We start from the raw sequence: 22,455 nt of genomic DNA, 5'->3' as shown, positions 1-22,455 counted from the left end.
CATGGCAACGGAGCATATTCTTAGTTATCCAGCTTATTTGTCATCTCCAACTCATTGCATTGTTTTAATGCAACTTTAACTTCAAAATAGCACAATTTTGCACCAAATATAAAACTCTTCTCCAACCTATCAACTCTAAAACTCAATTTTAAAAGAATATTATAAGAATATTCCTTGTTATGTTATTTATAATCACTATATTATTCTAAAAATTACTTAATTAAATATTAAATTTAAATTTTATTAATTTATATTATTGATTTAAGTAATTGTATTATATAATTTCAAATATAAAATATTATTATTAATAATTCAATAAATAAAAAATATAAGTATTATTTATATATCTTTGAAATCACGAAATATAAAATTTTACTATTTTTTATTTATTAAAACAATTCATATATTGAATTGTACCACTTTTTCTTCTAAAAATCACGATTAAAATAAAATAATCATAAATCACAACGTATACTAATATACGTGGTGCGATTCTTTTTTTTTTGTTGCCAAACATTGCACCAAACTGCTTCGTCTAAATCGCTTGCCATATTATTTGGCTTAAAGTGCTCATAATATATAAATAAAAAAATCAATTAAAAAAATTTATTCAATTTATCTCAACTTTCAACAAAAATTCTTCCTCAAAAAACTTATTTTCTTCTTATATATTATTCAAATTATTGTCGTATTTGTTAAAGTTTTTTTTACCACAAATATATTTATCATTGTTTTATTTAGTTTTATTTTGTATGATTTGGAACTATATTTTATATTTAAAAAATCATTTATCGTAATTTTTTTCTAATCAATTTAAATATATTTTATAATATTTTACATTTTATTTGATCATTCAAAAAAAAAACCTGGAACCAATCACAACTAGGGGTGGGCACGGGTCGGGTTTTTCGGGTAGTTCGGATCGGGTACCCGATTTTTTCGGGTAGCATTTTCATTAACCGAACCCGATCCGATTCTGGGCAATACCCGCCTTTTCGGGTACACGATAAGGTCAGGTTCGGTAGGGGTCGGGTTCGGTTTTTTTTTTTTTTTAAATAACATTTTATCATTTTGTGCCTATATCAAATAATATGTGACGAGAAAATAGGCTTATCAAAATAATATTGTCTCGTGAATGTCTACAAAAGTTAATCACAAAAAAATCAAGCATAAACTATTTAGATGCATATATAAGAAATTAATAAGTCTAATCTCGAAATCCAACTTAGATCTTCACCAAAAAAATCAGAATCAACTTCTTGTTTGACTTTCAAAATATCATCTGGAATGTTTCATCACCTGCATAAAGATGTAAATTTATTAACAAAAAAATGAACATCATAAAACAAAAATAAAGTGTATCAATAATTCATGTTTTTTATCAATGCAGGAAACAAAACCCATAAAATAAATAATAATAAGATTCACATGCATAAACTTCCAACTTTAAATTGATTACATTTTTTTTACCTTTAACGTTGAGTTAGTTATGATAATCAAACATCAATAATAGATGTATCAACACCCAATTTTGTCAACTCTGCAAAATAAAGAAAGAAAATAAAATGTTAGTACTTCGAAATGTTGAGATATATTTAAAGTAAATAAAATAAAATTAAAATACCTTTGTCAATCATTTCAATATATCTAAGTAGATTGGAAACAAACGTACAGCCCATATGTGTTTTTTTTTTTGTAAAATGGGTTTCCAATTTATTAAATTGGACCTGTCCAATTATAAACTAATATGTTTTTTCTTTATTTTTAAAAAACAATCGGGTACCCGATCGGGTAATTCGGGTAGCAATTTTATACCCGATCCGACAAAAAAAAAAAACCGACAATTGCACCTGCTCGGGTTCGGGTCGGATGGAACCCGAAAACCGGGTTTTTTTAAAAACAATTTAAATTTAAAAAATTATTTCAAAATTAATTTTAAAAAAAAATGTTGGACACAAATACTCCAATCCGTGCTCTGAAAGCACGGACGCTGCTAACGTGGAGCAGCGTCCGTGCTACGGTGGAGCGTATGCTCTTAGCAAGCGCGGACGCTCCTACGTGGACCAGAAGCGCGGACGCTGGTCCATGTATGCAGGGTCCGCGCTTACAAAGCACGGACCCTGTATATTATATAAATTTTTTTTTATCTTTTTCGATTTTTATTGGCTGTTGAGATTATCACCTTCCACATGGCGCTGCTCCATTCGACCGCCTCTTATCTGTTGGATTCCTGCTTCTTTCCTTCTCTTTTCTTTCCCGTATCATTTTTGCATTTTCAGATTCTCCTTTACGCCCTGAAAAATTTTTGAGACGAAGTTGAGAAGATCTACAACATATTTCAGAATGGCAGATAATCGAAATCCAGAAGATCCCAGTGTCCTCTATTTACAAGCGACACATATGTCATCAAAAGTTTCTTCGTTGACCGTCGATGATATTGTGAAAGTGAAGAGGTCAGACAATTTGATTTGGAAGTTATATACTGATAATTACTTACACAATCGTGTACTGGTATATTTAAATCATATGGGTTTTTATGGAGTTTTAGAATGTGGCTCTCAAGTGTATGATAATCATTTGATTACTGCTCTTGTTGAACGTTGGCGACGCGAAACACACACGTTTCATTTTACATGTGGTGAAGCAACAGTCACGTTACAAGATGTTTCAATAATTTGGGGGCTAACAATTGATGGAGAAGCAGTAACTGGAGTAGATGTGTCACATAAAGTTGAGGAATGGCAACACATATGTTTGGATATGTTGGGATTTTTTCTAGCATCAAAACATTTGAAAGGTGGTCATCTTTCTATGACTGCACTATACGACAATTTTATGTCTAACCTTGTTAATGATGATTCTTCAGAAATAGATGTTGTGAAATTTACCTGTTGTGTTGAGCTAATGATTATTGGAGGAATAATGTTCCCTGACTATCAAGGAGGGTCTGCGAGGTTAATATTTTTGCAACTGCTACGAGATTTTGATAACGTAAAGTCTTATAGTTGGGGTAGTTCAGTTTTAGCATTTCTTTACCGTGAATTGTGTAACGCGTCACTTATAGAGAAGACTACAATGGCCGGACCTTTATATATCCTGCAGGTATGTTTAATGTGATGTGATTATGTAACACAATTTTTTTGTTAAATTTGTTGAACTATTTTTATTATTATAAGCAGATATGGGCATGGAGCATGATTAAATGTGTTAACCCCGATCGAGATGGGTTAACATTAGTTGTACTTTCCGTTGATCTGGATGCTATTATTTCAGTTTCTCCATATGGTGCACGGTAATATTTAATAATTATTGTGATAATATCATATATATATTGTATATTATATTGATATGTAATTTTTTTTTTATAAATGTAGGTGGAAAGTTGGATTTAATTACACACATTCGCCAACACATTCTGTAAGAATTATAAGTGATTCTCTAGATCGTATGAATAATAATGAGATATTATAGAATTTCAATATTTAATAGTGATTAAATGAAGACTATTTTGATTTGAATAAATGAATAATTATTTTTAACATTTTTTACAGTTTAATTGGATCGTTTATCAGAAGAATGACATAGATGTGAAGACTATTGTTGATTCATACGACAACAAAATATGGCGATGTGTTTGTCCCCTTATATGCTTTGACATCGTGGAGATGCATCGTCCTAATCGGGTCATGCGATAATTTCGAAGACGACAATCAATTCCAGGGTCTGCCGTCGACAATGACGATATGCATAATATCACGAGAATAGGACATCGAAACACCGATTGGAGAGATTATCATAGAAATTCAATTGAGCTGTGGAATAATAGGCTGAGATATGTTTCTAAAGGGGTGCGACACGGGCAATCGATGCAAACTGACGAAGACTACTTCCAATGGTATAATCGAATAACTGTGCGCACTATATCACCAGAAGTTACTGTCGTTGGTTTTCAACCACATCCGTACAATACTTTTGTTGGACAAATTAATGTTCAACAAAATTTCAGTACGCCTTCTCCTTTTTCGCATCAGTCATCATTCGGTTGGAGAAGTGACATGGTTAAACAACCAAGTGGGTTTGCAGGAGCCTCTACTATTAAAACGTCAGCTGAATTGAATATTGCTGGAACCTCTACCACTCAACCTGGTTTTTTCAGTGATTCAGGGTTTGCTGACTTTCGTTCGTTTGGTCAGCCGGATTTTCAGACTCCTTATTGGTCGAACACACAAAGTTTTACGAATTTGCTTAATGTTGGTCCACAGCATATTGTGCATGACACTCGACCACATAGGAATTTTGTTTCACCTATCACTTATCCAAGTTACTCACATGAGGAAAATCCAGAACATGTACGATTGCGTAGAGGGACGAGACGACGCAATCCACCGGATTGTGGTACTGGGAGCCATTTGTATCATTTTAATTATGACGATGATTCTTCTACTTAATTGTTTGTACAGATTGAATTGTTGTATAGTCTACATTCTATTATCTATACAAGTTGTTTCCTTTGATTGAGATATAGTACAACAAAGAAACATAGTTAAACCACACCGAAATGCAATAATAAAAACATACACATCAACTCATAGTCAAACCATATCGAAATACAATAATAAAAACATACACATAAACGAAAGAGAATGATGCCATGTATGGCAACTCGACCGGGAGCGATTTGTTGAAATCGTTTGATTTTTAGTGGGAGGAGAAATTGGGAGGATATTGGAGTTTGAAGGAGGTGGTGAGGGAAAGTTTTTTTTTTTTTTTAAAGGCATTGATCTAGCGCCGCGGCGCTGTGTATGTAGCCGAGGCGCTATTTTTTCAGGTGACAAGCGCCGAAGCGCTTGTGTGTTGGCGCCGCGGCGCGACCGAGGCATTAAAACACAAGCGCTTCGGCGCCATATTTGCGCAAATCTGGCGCTTAGGCTCTTGTGTGTTAGCGCCCCGGCGCCAGATTTGCGCAAATCTGGCACCTAGGCGCTTGTTTGTTAGCGCCGCGCGCTAATGTGTTAGTGCTGCGGCGCTACCATTTAAAAAAAAAAAAAAACAAACACATTGAATGAGATGAGAGGAAAGTTTTGTCAACTACATTTTTTTAACACTTAAATTGATTACAAATCAGACGTTAATACAGATTAAAAAAAGACTTCAACGTTGTTATCTCTCTCTTAAACCCGGTGTATCCATCTCATTTCTAATTCGAGTTGTTCTGTCTCTACCAACTCTTCTTCTTTCACGTCTAACCGGGTTGTGGCGCAACTCGAAAGTTGGAGGATCCCAGTATCGCTCATCTGCAAGAGGTTGAAATCTGCCCTCGTACGTTGCTAAGTACTCAGATAGGTTATACCAGGGCTGCACAAGTGTCGTGGGATCCAAGGAGTGCCACTTAGCTGTGCAAATAGCATGGGAACATGGGATGCCGAAAATCGTCCATTTACCACATGAACAATCACTCGTTGATAACATGACGACCTGAATATGTTGGCCACGACTTGGTCTTCCTACCGTTGCAACAGAAGCAGTTTGATCACGTACATCGTATTTGGAAACACGATGTTCACTAGATTTTCTCGCCCATTTCTCATACTTCCGACATGCATAATCTGACCACAGTTGATTTTCCTGAACCATACGACCACCTTTTGTCACACGTTAATGAAATATTGTACGCACCTCATAAGTGTCAGGTGTACTATGGCAGATATAGGAAGTCTACGAGCACCTTTCAACACACTGTTTAAACAATCCGACATATTGGTTGTCATCACACCACGACGCCAACCACCGTCATGAGCCAAAATCCATTTTTCTTTAGCAATTCCAGCCAATTATCGGTGCGTCAAAATGTTTTTTTGTTTGATTGCCTCCATTATTGAATCAAACTTACAGATTTGATTCTGTGTGCCTGTCGCCCAGCATAAATCTTTCAAATGCACGTCTTTGAATTTAGCGTTAAAGTTTGAATACACGTGTCTCAAACAAAAACGATGCACACCGTTAGGAGGTAGAAAATATGGTAGATCTTTTGTTGCTCGCACGATTCCCTTATGCCTATCAGAAATAAGACACACACCATGTTCACCACGAACAACATGTCTTCCTAGGTTCTTCAAGAACCATTTCCAAGAATCTGTCGTTTCTTCATCAACAATAGCAAATGTTAGCGGTAGAACCTGATTGTTCGCATCCAGAGTCACACCAATCAACATTTTGTGCTTGTATTTGGTATACAAGTGCGTACCATCGACACTAATTATTTTCCGACAATGTCGAAACCCATCAACACACGGCCTGAATTCCCAGAAAACATAGTTCAGTGTCTTACAAATATCAGTGTTGGCTCTGAGATGCTTCCACTCCACAACTGTTCTCGGATTATATTGGGACAAAGCACACATATATTTCGGAAGCAATTGAACGGAGCTCTCCCATGTACCATAAGCAATTTCCATAGCACGTTTCAAACTTCGCCATCCCTTCTTGTACGAGATTTGATATCCATATTTATCTTTCACATTTTCGATGATATACTTAATCTCGTAAGCAGAATCACAACGAACAACTCCCAATAGCGTATGTGCCACCATCTCACTGTTCAAATTCTTATGATCTATACCGACAGAGGTAGATATACATGTGTGAGGCCCGACGTATTTTGTTATTTTCCAATAACCAGTCTTGGCCTCGAAAGAAGCGCGAAGTCCCCATCAACAAATGACCGTAGAAGAATTATTTTTGCAATGTAACTTCCACAAACTGTGTGTGCTAACCACGACACGGTACTCACGCCTGACAACTCTGACTGAATAATCCTTCACAGATGCAATAAGATCATTCTTATCTTTAAATAACATATTAACGCATAATTCACGCTTATCCGGATTGTAATAGCTTGATTGCACTTCAGAAGGTACATCGACAGAATCAGGAGGCTCTTCCCCAAAAAATTTGTTGAAAAAAGATGGCATTTCAGAAGTGTTTGAAAGAAATCGTACGGTCTGCCTCTGTAATGTGTCACGAGGTGGTTGTCGAGATGATGTCCCCTCATCAGGATTTGTAAAAGTATTCACTTCATCATCAACATTCACTTCTTCTTCTTCAGACTCGCTGTATGACATATCGGGTTCAGAGTCAGTCCTCCAAATATCATTATTATTGGCTTGATCCGGACAACGAGCACTCGTATGTAATGTTGGATTCGACCAATATGGAGCATTATTTTGTTCCGACGAGACATTGATATATTGTTCCCAAGACCCACTTACATCATTGAAACTCATATTACCGAGTCCTTCAGTAACCTGTGGAACATAAGATTCTTGCTCCTGGAAACCACCATATGTAGACGTACCGGGTTGGTTATAGAAACCTGAATCGGATACATGTGGAACATATGATTCAGGATCACCAAATCCAACATCATGCTCAATTGAATTTGCTTCCACGTACAGATGCAAAATATGCATATTGTCACATTGCATTACAAACTGTAAAGCATCGTCATCAACGAGATTGACTTGAATTTCATGCCAAGATGCTCTCTCCATGAATGAATACTTTGTTGACATCTTTAGAGAAAAATTCGCTGGATCGATTGCTAACATTTTATGCACAACTTCAGCTAACTCCATCAAATTAATAGATCGTAACACTCGTATCGGTCTAACAAATGGAATGCTATATCCAACTGATCCATTATCGCTAACTACATGACCACCCAAATATAAGAGTACATCGATGTTAGACATTGCTAAGGAAATTTGAAAGAAAATTTATGAGAAAATTGATAACTCATTCGTATTTGTGTCCAACATTTTTTTTAAATTAATTTTGAAATATTTTTTTAAATTTAAATTATTTAAAAAAAAACCCCGAAAAACCCGATCCGATTGCCCACCCCTAATCACAACTGCTCGAAACCGATCAGAACCATAAAACTAATTCCGCATGTAAAATCGTTATTATTTTTTAAAAATAATAACCGACTGCATATGATATTTTAGTTTGAAATTTTTTTAAAAACCACAAACTACACTGTGAACACCCCAAGCATCGTGGCACAGCTCCAATTTGAAGGAGCATTTGGTGCAGGGTTGTTGATGCACAAATTCGGTTCATTTGGCCGGTCCAAACAAATTTTATAAAGCCCACTACGCGAAATTAGGGCAGACTCTTTATAAAATCCCCCTTTCGGTCCCGCTGTGATTCCGCCGTCGAGCAATGGCTCCTCTCCAATTTCCCTGCATTTATCTTGCCCCTCACTTTTGCTCTTCGTTTCCTAATTTTTCCGTTTGTTTTACTTTTAATCGGCGCAAGAAAATCGGTAAAATGATGAAAATCTCCAAATTTGCAGACGCAGCATTTTCCGGCGACAGCGCCGGCGGTGCGGTGAGCGGTAATTTTCCACACGAGATTTCTGATTCCAGGTTTCTTCATCCTCTTTTTCGAAATTTTCAATTTTTTTGAAAAGCTTTTCGTGCATTTTTTTCAAACATTCAACTTCTCTTGAATTAAATTGATTTTCGGAGGGCAAATTCTCGATTTTTGGGTGGGGAAAATAAAATAAAAAAGTACCACATTTATGTATTTGAGCCTTAAAACATTCAATCTTCGATCCAAACTAATGTTTGCTTTTTTTTTTTCTTTTTATTCATATAATTAACAAAATTAGTTTACCGGACACAATTGGATCGGATTCACTCGGACCAAATAATAACAATGTTCGCTAATTTTTCGATGGTATGATTGCTCCTTTGGATCATGTCAAATTTTTTTTCCTCACGGTTCTTGATCTTTTCATCAATAGTTTTCGAAATGCTACCATTCCAACTTGGATTTTCCAACTCGAAGAGCTCACTTTTCTAAATGTAAGAGAGAGTGATTTTAGCGGTCCTATACCAAATAGTGGCAACATCGCCAAGCTTGAGCACATTGATCTTTCATTGAATAGATTCGATACAGCCATACCAAATTGGCTTTGCCTGTGCAAAAATCTTGAGTGTGCAAACATGGTACAAAACTTTTTGCATTGAACGATTTCTGAATCCGTAGCCAATCTAACCTCCTTAAAATTCCTCGATTTATCCAGAAATTAGCTAAAATCGCAGTACCATGTGTAATCTGCAAAACTTGGACTTATCATCTAATAAATTGGAGGGAGGGAGAAATGCAAGATATACTTGGAAGCATGCTTAACTGTGACATGGGAGCTATGAAGACGCTACAACTTCTGGGCAACCAACTTTCCTGTCACTTGCCTGATATATTTGGAAAAGACATTTTTTTTTCCAGCCATCAATTGATAGTCATCACAGTGAATTTATTGAAATAATGAGGTAATATCCCAGATGGCATATTTTTTGATAAATCCAATATTTGAAGAGAGCTTAAGTGACAGAGTTGTGGAAACAGTTTCCACCCAACTTATTTGAGCTTGAGATGAGAATTCTCAAATTTGGCAAGCGTGTTCCCAACCATTCCGGTACATCTCCAACAAATTTGTTGCAGGAAAGATCGATTTTGACTAAGTTTGAGCAATTTTGTAATGAAGAAGGTATTTGTCCAGAGTAACTGGTATTATACAACTTCAATTATGATAATGAACTAAGAAGTCCTATGGATTTTGGGATAGTGTCTGACATCTTATTGTTTCCTATATTCAAGTAGTGTAACATCTCAAACTTCATGAGACAATCTGGTATTTTTTCAGATAATTTGTTTCCTTCTAAATTGCGAACTTTGAGCAACGACGAACCACAAAGGGCTTGTGTTATCCCCCCTGAAAATGAATTGTTTTAGAGATCTAGCGATTAAATTTTTCCTACTCGAGACAGTGGGCCACTGAATCTGTTTGAACTCAAGAGTGTGTTCAGTGGAAAAGCATTTTTCAAATCAGTAATATTCTCATAAAGTTGATTATGAGAAAGATCCAGTAACACGCCAATGGAAAGGATGGTTAAGGAAAACCGTTTTTCAAATCTACAAAATTAACAATTTTTGAAGCTTCCGGGAACCATTTCATTTTGAAAGTTGGCCCGATTGTGGAGCTTAGGCACTTATCAAATACCCATATGGCTCGAGACAAAAAAGGAACACATTGAAGTTCTCGACTTTTCTAGTACTAGACTAATCTCTGATCATATTCCTAGTTTGTTTTGGTCAATTGGTGGTGTGTCACTGAGTCTTTCTCATAATCAGCTTTGTGGCAATATTATTTATTTGAAAAATAGTTTTCCCCTGAACACACTTCTTGAGTTCAAACAGATTCACTGGCCCACTGTCTTGTGTAGGAACAATTTCTTCGTTAGATCTCTCGAACTATTCATTTTCAGGAGAGATAACACAAGCCCTTTGTGGTTCGTCGTCACTCGAGGTTCTTAATTTAGAAGGAAACAAATTATCTGGAAAAATACCAGATTGTCTCATGAAGTTTGAGATGTTACGCTACTTGAATCTCGGAAACAATAAGATGTCAGGCACCATCCCAAAATTCATAGGATTTTTTAGTTCATTATCATCATTGAAGTTGTATAATAACAGTTTCTCTGGACAAATACTTTCTTCATTACAAAATTGCTCACAATTAGTCAAAATCGATATTTCCTACAACGAATTTGTTGGATATGTACCGAAATGGTTGGGAACACGCATGTCAAATTTGAGAATTCTCATCTTACGCTCAAATAAGTTGGGTCAAAAACTGCTTCCACAACTCTACCACCTGAGCTCTCTTCAAATATTGGATTTGTCAGACAATAATCTCTCTGGGATATTACATCATTGTTTCAATAATTTCACTGTGATGACTACCAATGGATGGCTGGAAAATTAAAAAAAAGGTGTCTTTGAGGTTTTCTCTTGGTATTCTTTTTTATCAGATAGCGCATTTGTCCATGTAAAAGGAAATGTATTGCATTACGACTTCACTCTTTTCTTAGTTACAAATATTGACCTATCAAAGAACAACTTTTCGGGAGAGATCCCCGAGGAGTTGACAAAGTTGGTGTTATTAAGGTCACTCAATCTGTCACAGAATCGCCTGCAAGGATCGATCCCTGAAACCATTGGTAACATGTCTCAGTTGGAATCTTTAGATTTCTCACGGAACTTTCTCTCTGGTGAAATTTCGGACAACATCTCAACTCTGTCTTCTTTGAATTTTCTGAATCTGTCTTTCAACAACTTAACATGAAGAATACCAGAAAGCACTCAACTCCAAAACCTTCCTGATTCTAGCTTCATTGGAAACAATCTAGGTGGTCTTCCGCTAAAAAGTCGTTGCAACACCGATCATGCAAATGATACCCCTAATCAAGAAAATATCAACCACAATCGCACGTCGAACTCTGAAGTTGATTGGTTTTATTCATTCTTCGCTACAGGATATGCAACAAGATTCTCAGCGATATGCATCACAATAATCTTTAACAAGACTTTTAGAGATGCATTTTTTGGCTTTTTTTCTCAAACACATGGGACAAGGTTTATGTATGGTACATGATTAGCTAAATGTTATGTATTGATCCAACTTGAGCATGGAAGTTCTGTGAATGGATGTTTGTTAAAGAATGTTTTCAAATTCACTTTCGGTGAATATTGATGTTTGATATGATTAATTACTGGGTGAATCTATACTACACCAAAAATAGATGTCACGATTTTTGTTTTATATAAGATGATCAGTCAATCGTCTCATTTGAAAACAAAAAATATAAGGTCTATCAGATCTACTACGGATGTATCATAGACTCACCCTTATTTACTATAATAAATCTTAGTATTTGGTGACATATCTTTGTAGCTCAATGCTTAGTTTCATGTGACCCGTATATATAAATAAATAAATATATATATATATATATATAAATATATATATATAATATATATATAATATATATATATATATATATAGACACACACATTAGAAGACATTTATGTTCATTGCACGTGTGGAATATACAAAGATAGAACAACATAATTTCTCATGATATATTTTGAAATTATAAAGTTATATATATAAATCACGTCATTGAAAAAGTAGCTATAAGTATTTATCGAAAGAAATTTGAGAGAGCTTAAAAAATTTCAAAAATTAATACATTAATCATCAAAATTTCATCCAAACCATAACATTTTAATAATAAATTAGCAACAAAAAAACAACTTTATTGTGAATTAATGTTAGATATTAGGGCATTCATTTTCATATATTATGAAGTATAAATATATTATTATTAATATATATGTTGGGTGAGTTTATCGCAATAAATAATAGGTCAGACTGAACGATCAAGTTGACTACTCTCCTCTGAACTCGATAAATAAATGTCGTCTCCAACTCATTTCATTGTTTTAGTGCAACTTTAACTTCAAAATAACACAATTTTGCACCAAATATAAAACTCTTATCCGACCTATCAACTCGAAAACTCAATTTTAAAAAGAATATTCCTTGTTAGGTTATTTATAATCACTATATTATTCTAAAAATTACTTAATTAAATATTACATTTAAATTTTATTAATTTATATTATTGATTTAAGTAATTGTATTATATAATTTCAAATATAAAATAATACTATTAATAATTAAATAAAAATAATATATAATTATTATTTATATATATATGAAATAACGAAATATTACAATTTTACTATTTTTTATTTATTAAAACAGTTCGTATATCGAATTGCACTACAATGTTTTTTCTTTTAAAAAACGCGATTAAACAATAAAAATTATAAAATACAACGTATATTATTATACATGGTGCGGTTCTTTCTTTTTTTTTTTTTTATACCAAAAATTGCACCAAATTGTTTCGTCTAAATTGCTTGCAATATTAAATCAATTTAAAAAATGTATTCAATTTACCTCAGCTCTCAACCATCTTCTTCTTACATACTTCAAATTATTGTCGTATTTATTAAAGTGTTTTTTTACCACAAATATTTTGATATTGATATTGTTTTATTTAGTTTTACTTTGTATGATTTGAACTTTTTCGTATCAATTTAAATATATGTTGTAATATTTACATTTTACTTGATCATTTACAAAAAAAAACCATCAAACCACCGCAATCTCTCGAAATCAATCAAAACCATAAACTAATTTTATATATAAAATCGTGATTATTTTTTAAAAAATAATAACCGATCGCACATGATAATTTAGTTTGAAATTTTTTTAAACAACCGCAAAACTACACGTTAAACACCACACAGCTCCAATTTTTGAAGGAGCATTTGGTGCAGGGTTGTTGATGCACAAATTCGGTTCATTTGGCCGGTCCAAACAAATTTTATAAAGCCCACTACGCGAAATTAGGGCAGACTCTTTATAAAATCCCCCTTTCGGTCCCGCTGTGATTCCGCCGTCGAGCAATGGCTCCTCTCCAATTTCCCTGCATTTATCTTGCCCCTCACTTTTGCTCTTCGTTTCCTAATTTTTCCGTTTGTTTTACTTTTAATCGGCGCAAGAAAATCGGTAAAATGATGAAAATCTCCAAATTTGCAGACGCAGCATTTTCCGGCGACAGCGCCGGCGGTGCGGTGAGCGGCAATTTTCCACACGAGATTTCTGATTCCAGGTTTCTTCATCCTCTTTTTCGAAATTTTCAATTTTTTTACAAATCTTTTCGTGAATTTTTTTCAAACATTCAACTTCTCCTGAATTAAATTGATTTTCGGAGGGCAAATTCTCGATTTTTTCGTGGGGAAAATGAAAAAATTACTCCATTTATGCATTTTGATCCTTAAAACATTCAATCTTCGATCCAAACTAAATGTTTGCTTTTTGTTTTTCTTCTTTTTATTCATATAATTAACCAAATTAGTTTACCGGACCCACTTGGATCGGATTCACTCGCACCAAATAATAACACCGTTGTACAACGACGATCCTATTTAATACTGATTCGATCGGATTCGGATTTACTAGATGTGTATAAACTCGGTATACCAAAAATTGTGGTATATATAACTAGGATATTGATTATATCGAAATTGTACATTATTTTTAAGATTTCGGTAGGAAGTCGAAATATACGGTTTTATATCGAATTATATATTTTAAAATTTTAATATATTGTTTTGGTATTTCAATATATACCAAATTTTCAAATTTCATGTTATTAATGTATCGAATATTAACATATCGAAAAATTCGATATTACCTTAAATTCAGTATTTTTTGGTATTATAATATCGATATATTGAAAATTTAATATTTTGTCCAAAGAGAAATATCTGTGAGTACTATTTCAAAATTTGAAATTTACATTTTTTCGGTTAATGGAAGAAGGGAGATAATAATAATAATAACTATTACATCGAAGCGCACGGTGTTTCTTTGTACAATATTTTTTTATAATTAATTGATTTATATTTAAATGAGAATCAAAATATAATTATAAGAATAAGACGAACTACAGGACAATTTAGATTAAAAAATAAATAAAAAAAGAAAGAAAAAAAGTCTAAATAAGAATTGATCCTACGATTTGATACTTAAAAATAAAAGTTTTATCTGCTGAGCCACATGAGATTTGCTTCAAAGTTTTAACATTTTATTAATATATATAATTATTAAAATAGACCATGACACCAAAAATTAGTTATTCTAAGAGTCTCATACTTAATAATGATGTGTAGATAATATTTGATTAATTTAAAACAAAAATAATATAATGTATGTAATTTTAGAAAAATATTCAACTCATAATTGGTTTAATAGATTCAAGTTTAAAATAAGTTTTGGCACAAGCTAGTAGTCCCACAGGGACTACCAATTCTCTACATCCCAAGTTTTTGGGCTCTAGTAGCATAAGAGAATATTTTTAAAGACCAAAGAGGCGACGACGATCGGTAGTTGGTCCGAGTCCACAATGTGACGAAGACACGGACCAGACTCGTACAGGAGGCAGTGGTGAAGACGGAGCAATGCTGCGTAGAGGAGGTAGAAAGACCACGAGTCGTAAAGTATCTTTTCTTGGAGAAGAGAGGCATTGAAATTATCTAGGGGATGGATTTTATTGATGTTCTGATTTTACTACTAAAAAACCATTGAAATGTGGAATCCAATGGTTTACTGATAAATGGATGAAGCTTTTCAATATCGATAACCGACTTAAAAATTAAACTTCGAAAAGAAAAATAAGTTTTTGATCATTTCAACTCATGGAACATTTGGATATATGAATTTGAAATCCAATAATTTTGAGTATAATTTTATAATTAACATTAAATTTTCTATTAATAATATCAAATCTAGTAAATTTAAATGATAATTTTATTGTATGAATTTGAAATATATCTTAATTAATATAAAATATTATATGAACATGTAAATATGGATCTACAAGATGAATTTTATTATACGATTTTATTTCTTTAAACTATAAAAATATATTTTAATACTTTTGAAATTCATAGATTCAAAAGAAAAATGTGCTTTTGATCATTTCAACTTTGAATTTATGAATTTGAAATCCATGAATTTTGAGTATAATTTTATAATTAACAATAAAATAATAAATCAAAATTTTAATTTTCATCATACTTATATATGTATTAGTAATACAAAATATAATAAATTTAAATGATAATTTTATTGTATCAACTTGAAATATATCTTATTTAATATAAAATATTATATGAACATGTAAATATGGAATTACGAGATGAATTTTATTTTATGGTTTTATTTTTCTAAACTACAAAAATATATCATTGCACAAAAGATCATTGAGGTACAAATATTGGCATTATTACTGAATAAAAACCAGAATTAAATAACACAAATTTTCAAATAATAAATCATTGCACAAAGATCATTGAGGTACAAAATTTATAAAGAAAACTAATTTTATTTTCTTTAGGGTTATGACAGCATAACTTATCCAAAAAATCAATAAAAAAATATAAATTGTGTGCTTTGGACCCTTTTTTTGTTATCTACACAACAAATCACCCTCCATGTACTTCAAACCTTTTTCTTTTCCACTATACCTGGACGAATTTACACCAAAACCTATCCGTTGTAGGAGTTTCCCAAGTAACTTTTCGACGTATAATCTCTCGAAACAACCAAATGTTTCAACGTATTTAGTCACAGTTCAACCCGCACACTTCTAAAATGATCCCATCTCTCGACACGAACGGGTTGATTCGTACCCATAATAACGAGAATATAGAAGCAAGAAGAATAGACCATACCACGATAATGGTGGGAACCCTGTCTTGTTTTCCCATAAAACCTTTGAGGAAAGGGTATAAATGGAGAATGACCCAAATGGCGAAGAAAAGTCTTCCGAATAGTGGGCCCCATGACTCGTAACCGTTGCTAATGGCATCTGAAATCCCAACTATGACCCCAATGATGTTGATGATCATCAGTGTCAGAGGAGGGATCAACAAAGATGTCCATTTGAAGAGGTAAAGCTCGGAAAAATCTCCATCATCGGCTGCTTTGGATGTGACGGTGAAGTTAGTGTTTACACCGGCCAAGACCTTGAGAAGCCCTTGGATTAGAGCGAAGAAATGGGATGAGACGCCACCGATTACCCAAAACTGCTCGTTTCTCCACAGGTCATCGATTGCTACACGCCCCCATTGCATTTCTAGGACACTGGTTACAGCAATTGATAAAAAGAGCGCCATGAAAATTATGCTGGCATAGTTGCTGATCTGTTGATGAAACAAGAAATATGTTTAGCTAAAATGCCATGTATAGCAAGAAAGAAATGGGACTCTCCAACTGTAGTAATGAAAACAGAGCTTAACTCTTGATAGGGTCTTACCTCAGGGACAATGAATTTTCCAGTAAGGAGGCAAACTGCTGGTAAGGTACAATAAGCAATCAATGGAATGGATGTCAATGGATAGACGACTGAGTTTATGTATGAAAATCTCTCGAGAGGTTTTAGACCACACCCGTATCCATACCAAATAGGACAGTGTCTGCTCAACAAAATTTCAACCGATCCCAAAGCCCATCGAAGAACTTGGTGCAATCGATCAGAAAGATTGATTGGAGCCGACCCTTTGAATGCAGGTCTTTTGGGTATGCAGTACACAGATCTCCAACCATGACAGTGCATCTTAAAACCAGTTAAGATATCTTCAGTAACAGAACCGTAAATCCATCCGACCTGATTGCACAGTTAGCAGGAACTCATTATGTAAAATCTCGTATATATGGGCCCTTTGGAGTAACAAAAGAACTTTAACCAAGATCTGGATGCATACCTCTCTTCCCCATTCTGTTTTATCTTCATAGCCACAACTAATGACGTGAATAGATTCTTTCAAGAGTGATGCAGATGTTGCCTCCGAGGGGATGCCACCTTCTTCTAGAAGTGTTGAAGCTATGAAAACCGGTGATTGTCCAAATTTTTTCTCTAACTTTACCTGGGGCATGAGGGTTGATTTTTCACCATCAATTCCTGCCAAAAACAAGAACCCAATTACAAGAAGAAGAAAGCTCACATTTTTAGATTCAAAGATGCGTTTTTGTATATGTGCAATACTTTGCTTTCATATTTTGTTACACACCTTTGACTCCTTCCTCGATATTTTCGAGAGAATGAATCTGGGATGAACCTTCCCTGCTCTTCATATTTTTCTTGTTATCCTTTGATTTCCCTTTCTTATTCTTCTTTCTTGATCCACAACAGCAGCAACACCATTTTGGCCAACAATTGCATGTTTTGCCAGGAGGTTTTGCCTTCTTAGGGGCATCATATCCATAAAGGGCTTGCCTTCGAAAGACGCATCCAGTTCCAACGTAAATTGGACCTTGGATCCCATCAAGCCCTTTCATATTTATCTGTTGGAAATCAGGATGGCATTAGTCTCATACAAATTCGTAACTTGTAATATGAACACCGAAAAGGACTATACATACATCAAAAAAGACAACGTTGCGATTTGAATATCTATCATGCCGATCAATTCCATCGAATCTTTGAGGAAATTGGACGTAGCATATTTTCTTTCCAGCTTGAGGATCCATCATAAAACACATAGCTTCTCTAAGAGCCTTGCTGTTATTTATATAGTGATCGCAATCCACGTTAAGTAGGTATGGTGCATTTGATATGACAGCTGACACCCGTATCTAAAATTACAAAATGTAAAGAATAACGAAAATAATAAATTGAATAGCTAATTACATGAACTCGTATTAAAGAAGAATGAGAGTTACCAAAGCATTCATAGCACCGGCTTTTTTGTGGTGATCAAATCCTGGCCTTTTCTCACGAGAAACGTATACAAGACGAGGCAGCTCATTCCCTTCAATATCCCGGATGCCATTTTGACCCAAAAACACCTATTAAACAAAATGGTGGTCACAAACTAATTTATTTTATCTGCACTATTATGATAATCAGGGTACAAATGAAGAGCATGTTCACAATACCTGGATCATTCCAGGATGATCCCTGACATAATTTCCTGGCCAGGGAGTTCCATCCTGCATCGTCCAACCATCCTCGGGAACTTTCTGCGCCATTGCAACCAATCCATTTATTCGAACTTTAAACTCTTCGTACTCTCTCTGCAAGATAACAGTTGCAGCAGACTATTTCAGTGATCGAGGTTTAACCCCAAACAGAACTTACTCAAAGAATGGCTAGATTATGTTGGTGTTCGAGTAACTAGAACCAAGTACGGTTATGTTTGATGGAAATTGTAATTTGCAAATACTAGAGGGAAAAAGTACAACACCTTCATTGCACGACGTTCCCTCACGAATGTTGGTTCAACCTTGTCTCTCAAATAGTCAATTTTTTGAGTAAAGTACCATTCAGGAGCCCGGGGTTCAATGCTGAATTTCTTGCAGAATGGGACCCATTTTCGGGCAAACTCAGATGTCTCAGAAAGAGCTTCAAAAGTGAGCATTGCAGCACCATCATCTGAGACGTAGCACGTAACCTTGTCGATCGGATAATCCACGGAAAGTATGGAAAGAACAGTGTTTGCAGTAATTAGTGGAGGCTCTTTTGAGGGATCCACCGTACTCACAAATATGTCAACAGAAGATAGCTCGGAGGGCTTTCCTTCTTTCTCATACCTTACACAGAATTTCAATCATACCAACTTGAGATCAGAAGAGGTATGAGATATAGATATAGCTCGATTTTGGACACAAGTATTTAGCTCAAAAGATCACTTTATTTACAACGATTTTATCAACAAAGAATTAGAAGCAGTTTAGTATACGGTTATAATAGTCAAATGGTTCTTTTTTACATAGAATATGAAGCAGAAACCTTACGAGAACTTCAATCACATCAACCCAAGATAAGAGGGATGCATTACAAATACTGAAAAACAACTAAAGAAAAAATACAGCGACCAAATATACCTTAGAGATAGTCTGTCAAGGTAAGTTTCTCGTTCAATTGGGAACCATTTCGGAAACTGATCGAATATCCATGACACCGCGAACCATATCTCACATATAACCGATGTCAGCCATAATCCATATGCATCATTAACAGGGTGGCGAATTCTGTAGTGAAAGAACAACCCGAGAATTGCCATTCGAAGCACAATGACTATTCTGTAAGGGCTTATCTTGCTTGAAGAAATTGGTAACTTCCTAGAAAGTGGTTGCCTCCCTTCATCCATCCTGCAAATAGAGACAGGGGAATTTAGTACCATACTATTAAAGAACGACATGATTAAATAAAAAGTCTATAAAACTAGTTTTACATCCTTGAATTGCAAAAGGTTACACACTAGTTAACTACAAATTCCAACAAACAAACGAATAGATACAAAAGTTACAAGACAAAATTACTCAAATTCTACGTAATTTTCTAAGGAAAAAAAGTTTGCTGAACCACCAAAACCACTAAGTTGCCATAAGTGGTATTACTAATTACAAAATATGAAAAATGGAACTGAAATAATGGACCTACTTGGGTAAATCAGGATCATCTCCTTGATGCTCAACCATTTGAAGTCTATCATTTTGCTTTTTCTTCCACTCCTCCATTCTTTCCTTCCAAGCAATAGTACCATAGCCATATACAGCTAAGTCTTTCTTAGGATCCATTGGCCGTGGCTGCACTGCAATGCCCATAGGGGAATAACACTTCTAAGTTCTAACGAAGAAAAATAACTATAAACATACATACTGTCGAACTTACAGAACTTACAGGACATGGAAGAATCTGTAAAGGGCGTTTCATGACCCATAAAGGAAGGGATAATTAGAGCATGTTTATCAGCCGAAATGGTATCATCCTACATCAAGACTCAATATTTCAGAAAGATTTGCAAACCGAAACAACATTAACAAATACACGAAAACAAATGATCTAGAAAAGCTGTTGAGGCCTAAATACCTCTTGGCCATAAGTAAGCAGAGGGATTTCGGAGATAACATGAGAAGGGTGCGTGTCTGAAGAATCGGTAATTCCGGAAGCACTCCGGCAGATGTTATTGCGACCGTAAATTCCAGATCCCGAAAATTGCAAAGGATCTTTCCTTTCAAATTCATTCTCCAAATCATCAAATTCATCTTCATCTTCATCTCCATCAACCCTCGGACTCCCTGAAAATTTGAAGTGGCTTATGAATTAAACTATAGCCAAAAGCAACCAAACAGACTAGTTGGGAGCAACTATTTCCCTTGCCATCATATGTTAGTTAGCACCCGCATAAGATGTATTTTTTAAAAGGTTTGGATTGTAATAAGCGACAAAAATAATAGATCTAAATTAAGTAAAACAGAGATCACCCCCTCTAAAAAACCAGTTTCACCCATGCATTAAATTACGTCTCATGGTCAGTCAACTGAATTCTATAAAGCAGTAATATTTGAGAGTTACTAAAGAAAAACTAGTAAATAACAAGAATTAATTACCTTTAATGCGCTTGTATCTGGTTCTGCATTGAGGACAAGCTTGGTTACCTTCCCTTCTTTCGTATTCATAGCAAGGTCTACAAACAGGGAAAGCACATTCATTGCAGGCAACAAAAGGTTCCCCATCCACAGTAAATTCAATCTCATCTCCACAAATCTGACATTTCTGTCCGGTCAATTCTTGGACGGAAGTCACCTAAAGTTAGAACAATTAACTGATTAAGGCATCATGTCAAGAAATTTCAAGATTTACAGTTAATGAAACTCAGTTTGAAGCACAGTAATGGGAGATTAAAGAGGTCTTGAATCAAGAAAAGTTGAACAGAAGCAAAAAATTAAAAAGAAAAAAAAAACCAAGTCAAGAAAGCAAGTCATTAGATATTGCAGAAATTGCATCAAGATTAACGAAAATAATGGCAATCTTTTTAGGGAAAAATACAAGTGGAAATGATGCAGGTTTCCATCATCAAACTGCAATATTTTCAAGAAATTCGGAAGATCTGAGCTTCCACACACCAAAATGGCAAGAACACAGATATATCGAAGCTAAAGCAGAACTTTCTTCACCCCTAAAAAACATATAAACTGAAGTGGACCAAAGTGATGAAACAGAAATTTGATCACAAACACTTAAAAATAGTCAAATTTCATCAAAATACCAACACGATTACACAATTCTCGGTCTCTCACCTTTCCAATTTCATCAGCATTGATAAGTACAAATTCATTCCTGTTGTGTGAACCAGCCACAAGCCTTCCTGTGGCCATCCCAACAAATAAAAAAGCACTCCTCTTCCCCTCACACACAATCACAGCACCTCTTTTACAACCGACAAACAAAAGAGACAGCTACAATTACGCAATATCAATGAAAGCCCATTTTCAGACATCAAATAAAGACAGAAAAAAAAAAAAGAAAAGGAAACAATCAAAGCCCCCCTCCGATTAAATAATCCAGTGAAAATGAAACGTCAACACACATTAAAGAAAACAAAATATCAATGCATTTGGCCAAAAGAAATGTGGGTTTTTTTGTAAAGAAATGTGGTTTTTTTGTAAATATATATTATTCTTCTCTTGAGAGAAAAACCCCGATAATGATAAAAAAACAAAAGGGTGTCCTTGTGGTGAGCTGGGGAAAAGCTGTAGTGTGTAGATCAGAGAATCATTTGCCACGGGGGTTGAAGAAGAGATCGACAAAGACAGAATTGGGTGAAACTTTATTCTTTTAAGAGAATTATTTGAAGATTCAACGCAGTAAAAATCTATAAATATTCTTGATGGATTTGATCAAAATATGTAAAGATTTGTATCTGTCTGGTTAGTGAATACTAAAACTGAGAGTGAGAATCCGAAATCTTAATTACTTAATTTATTTATATATCATCAAGATTTCTTGATATCCTTTTGTTTCATTATATTATGGTCAATAAAAAATATTTTTTTTTATGTTAAAACTATTATTTTTACTATAAATATTTGACGTCTCAGATTCGACGACTCTTTCTATTAAGACGAGTCTTTCTAACATGTTTATCTTTCTAGCGTACTTACAGGCTTAACTTTAGAGT

General features: G+C 34.4%; 2 protein-coding genes across 2 annotated transcripts; both read right to left on the bottom strand.

Annotated features, from left to right (window-relative positions):
• Window positions 1-5,160: 5,160 nt before the first annotated feature.
• On the bottom strand, window positions 5,161-6,590 carry LOC142521313 (uncharacterized). The gene is made up of 2 exons (XM_075624532.1): window positions 5,999-6,590; window positions 5,161-5,642 (listed from the first exon to the last, which is right to left on the bottom strand). The coding sequence occupies exons 1-2, from the start codon at window positions 6,588-6,590 to the stop codon at window positions 5,161-5,163; spliced, it is 1,074 nt and encodes a 357-aa protein (XP_075480647.1).
• A 9,430-nt stretch (window positions 6,591-16,020) lies between these two features.
• Window positions 16,021-21,945, bottom strand: LOC142520109 (cellulose synthase A catalytic subunit 6 [UDP-forming]-like). Its single transcript, XM_075623088.1, has 14 exons — window positions 21,575-21,945; window positions 20,885-21,080; window positions 20,364-20,572; window positions 20,175-20,262; window positions 19,935-20,085; window positions 19,376-19,642; window positions 18,736-19,081; window positions 18,428-18,565; window positions 18,212-18,337; window positions 17,912-18,124; window positions 17,560-17,833; window positions 17,254-17,450; window positions 16,806-17,156; window positions 16,021-16,692 (listed from the first exon to the last, which is right to left on the bottom strand). The coding sequence occupies exons 1-14, from the start codon at window positions 21,650-21,652 to the stop codon at window positions 16,111-16,113; spliced, it is 3,216 nt and encodes a 1,071-aa protein (XP_075479203.1). The 5' UTR covers window positions 21,653-21,945; the 3' UTR covers window positions 16,021-16,110.
• Between the last annotated feature and the right edge of the window lie 510 nt (window positions 21,946-22,455).

This window comes from Primulina tabacum, chromosome 12 (genome assembly GCF_025594145.1).
Source record: "Primulina tabacum isolate GXHZ01 chromosome 12, ASM2559414v2, whole genome shotgun sequence".
In the NCBI taxonomy this organism is placed as follows: domain Eukaryota; kingdom Viridiplantae; phylum Streptophyta; class Magnoliopsida; order Lamiales; family Gesneriaceae; genus Primulina; species Primulina tabacum.
This window is presented reverse-complemented; position numbering and strand designations above follow the sequence as displayed.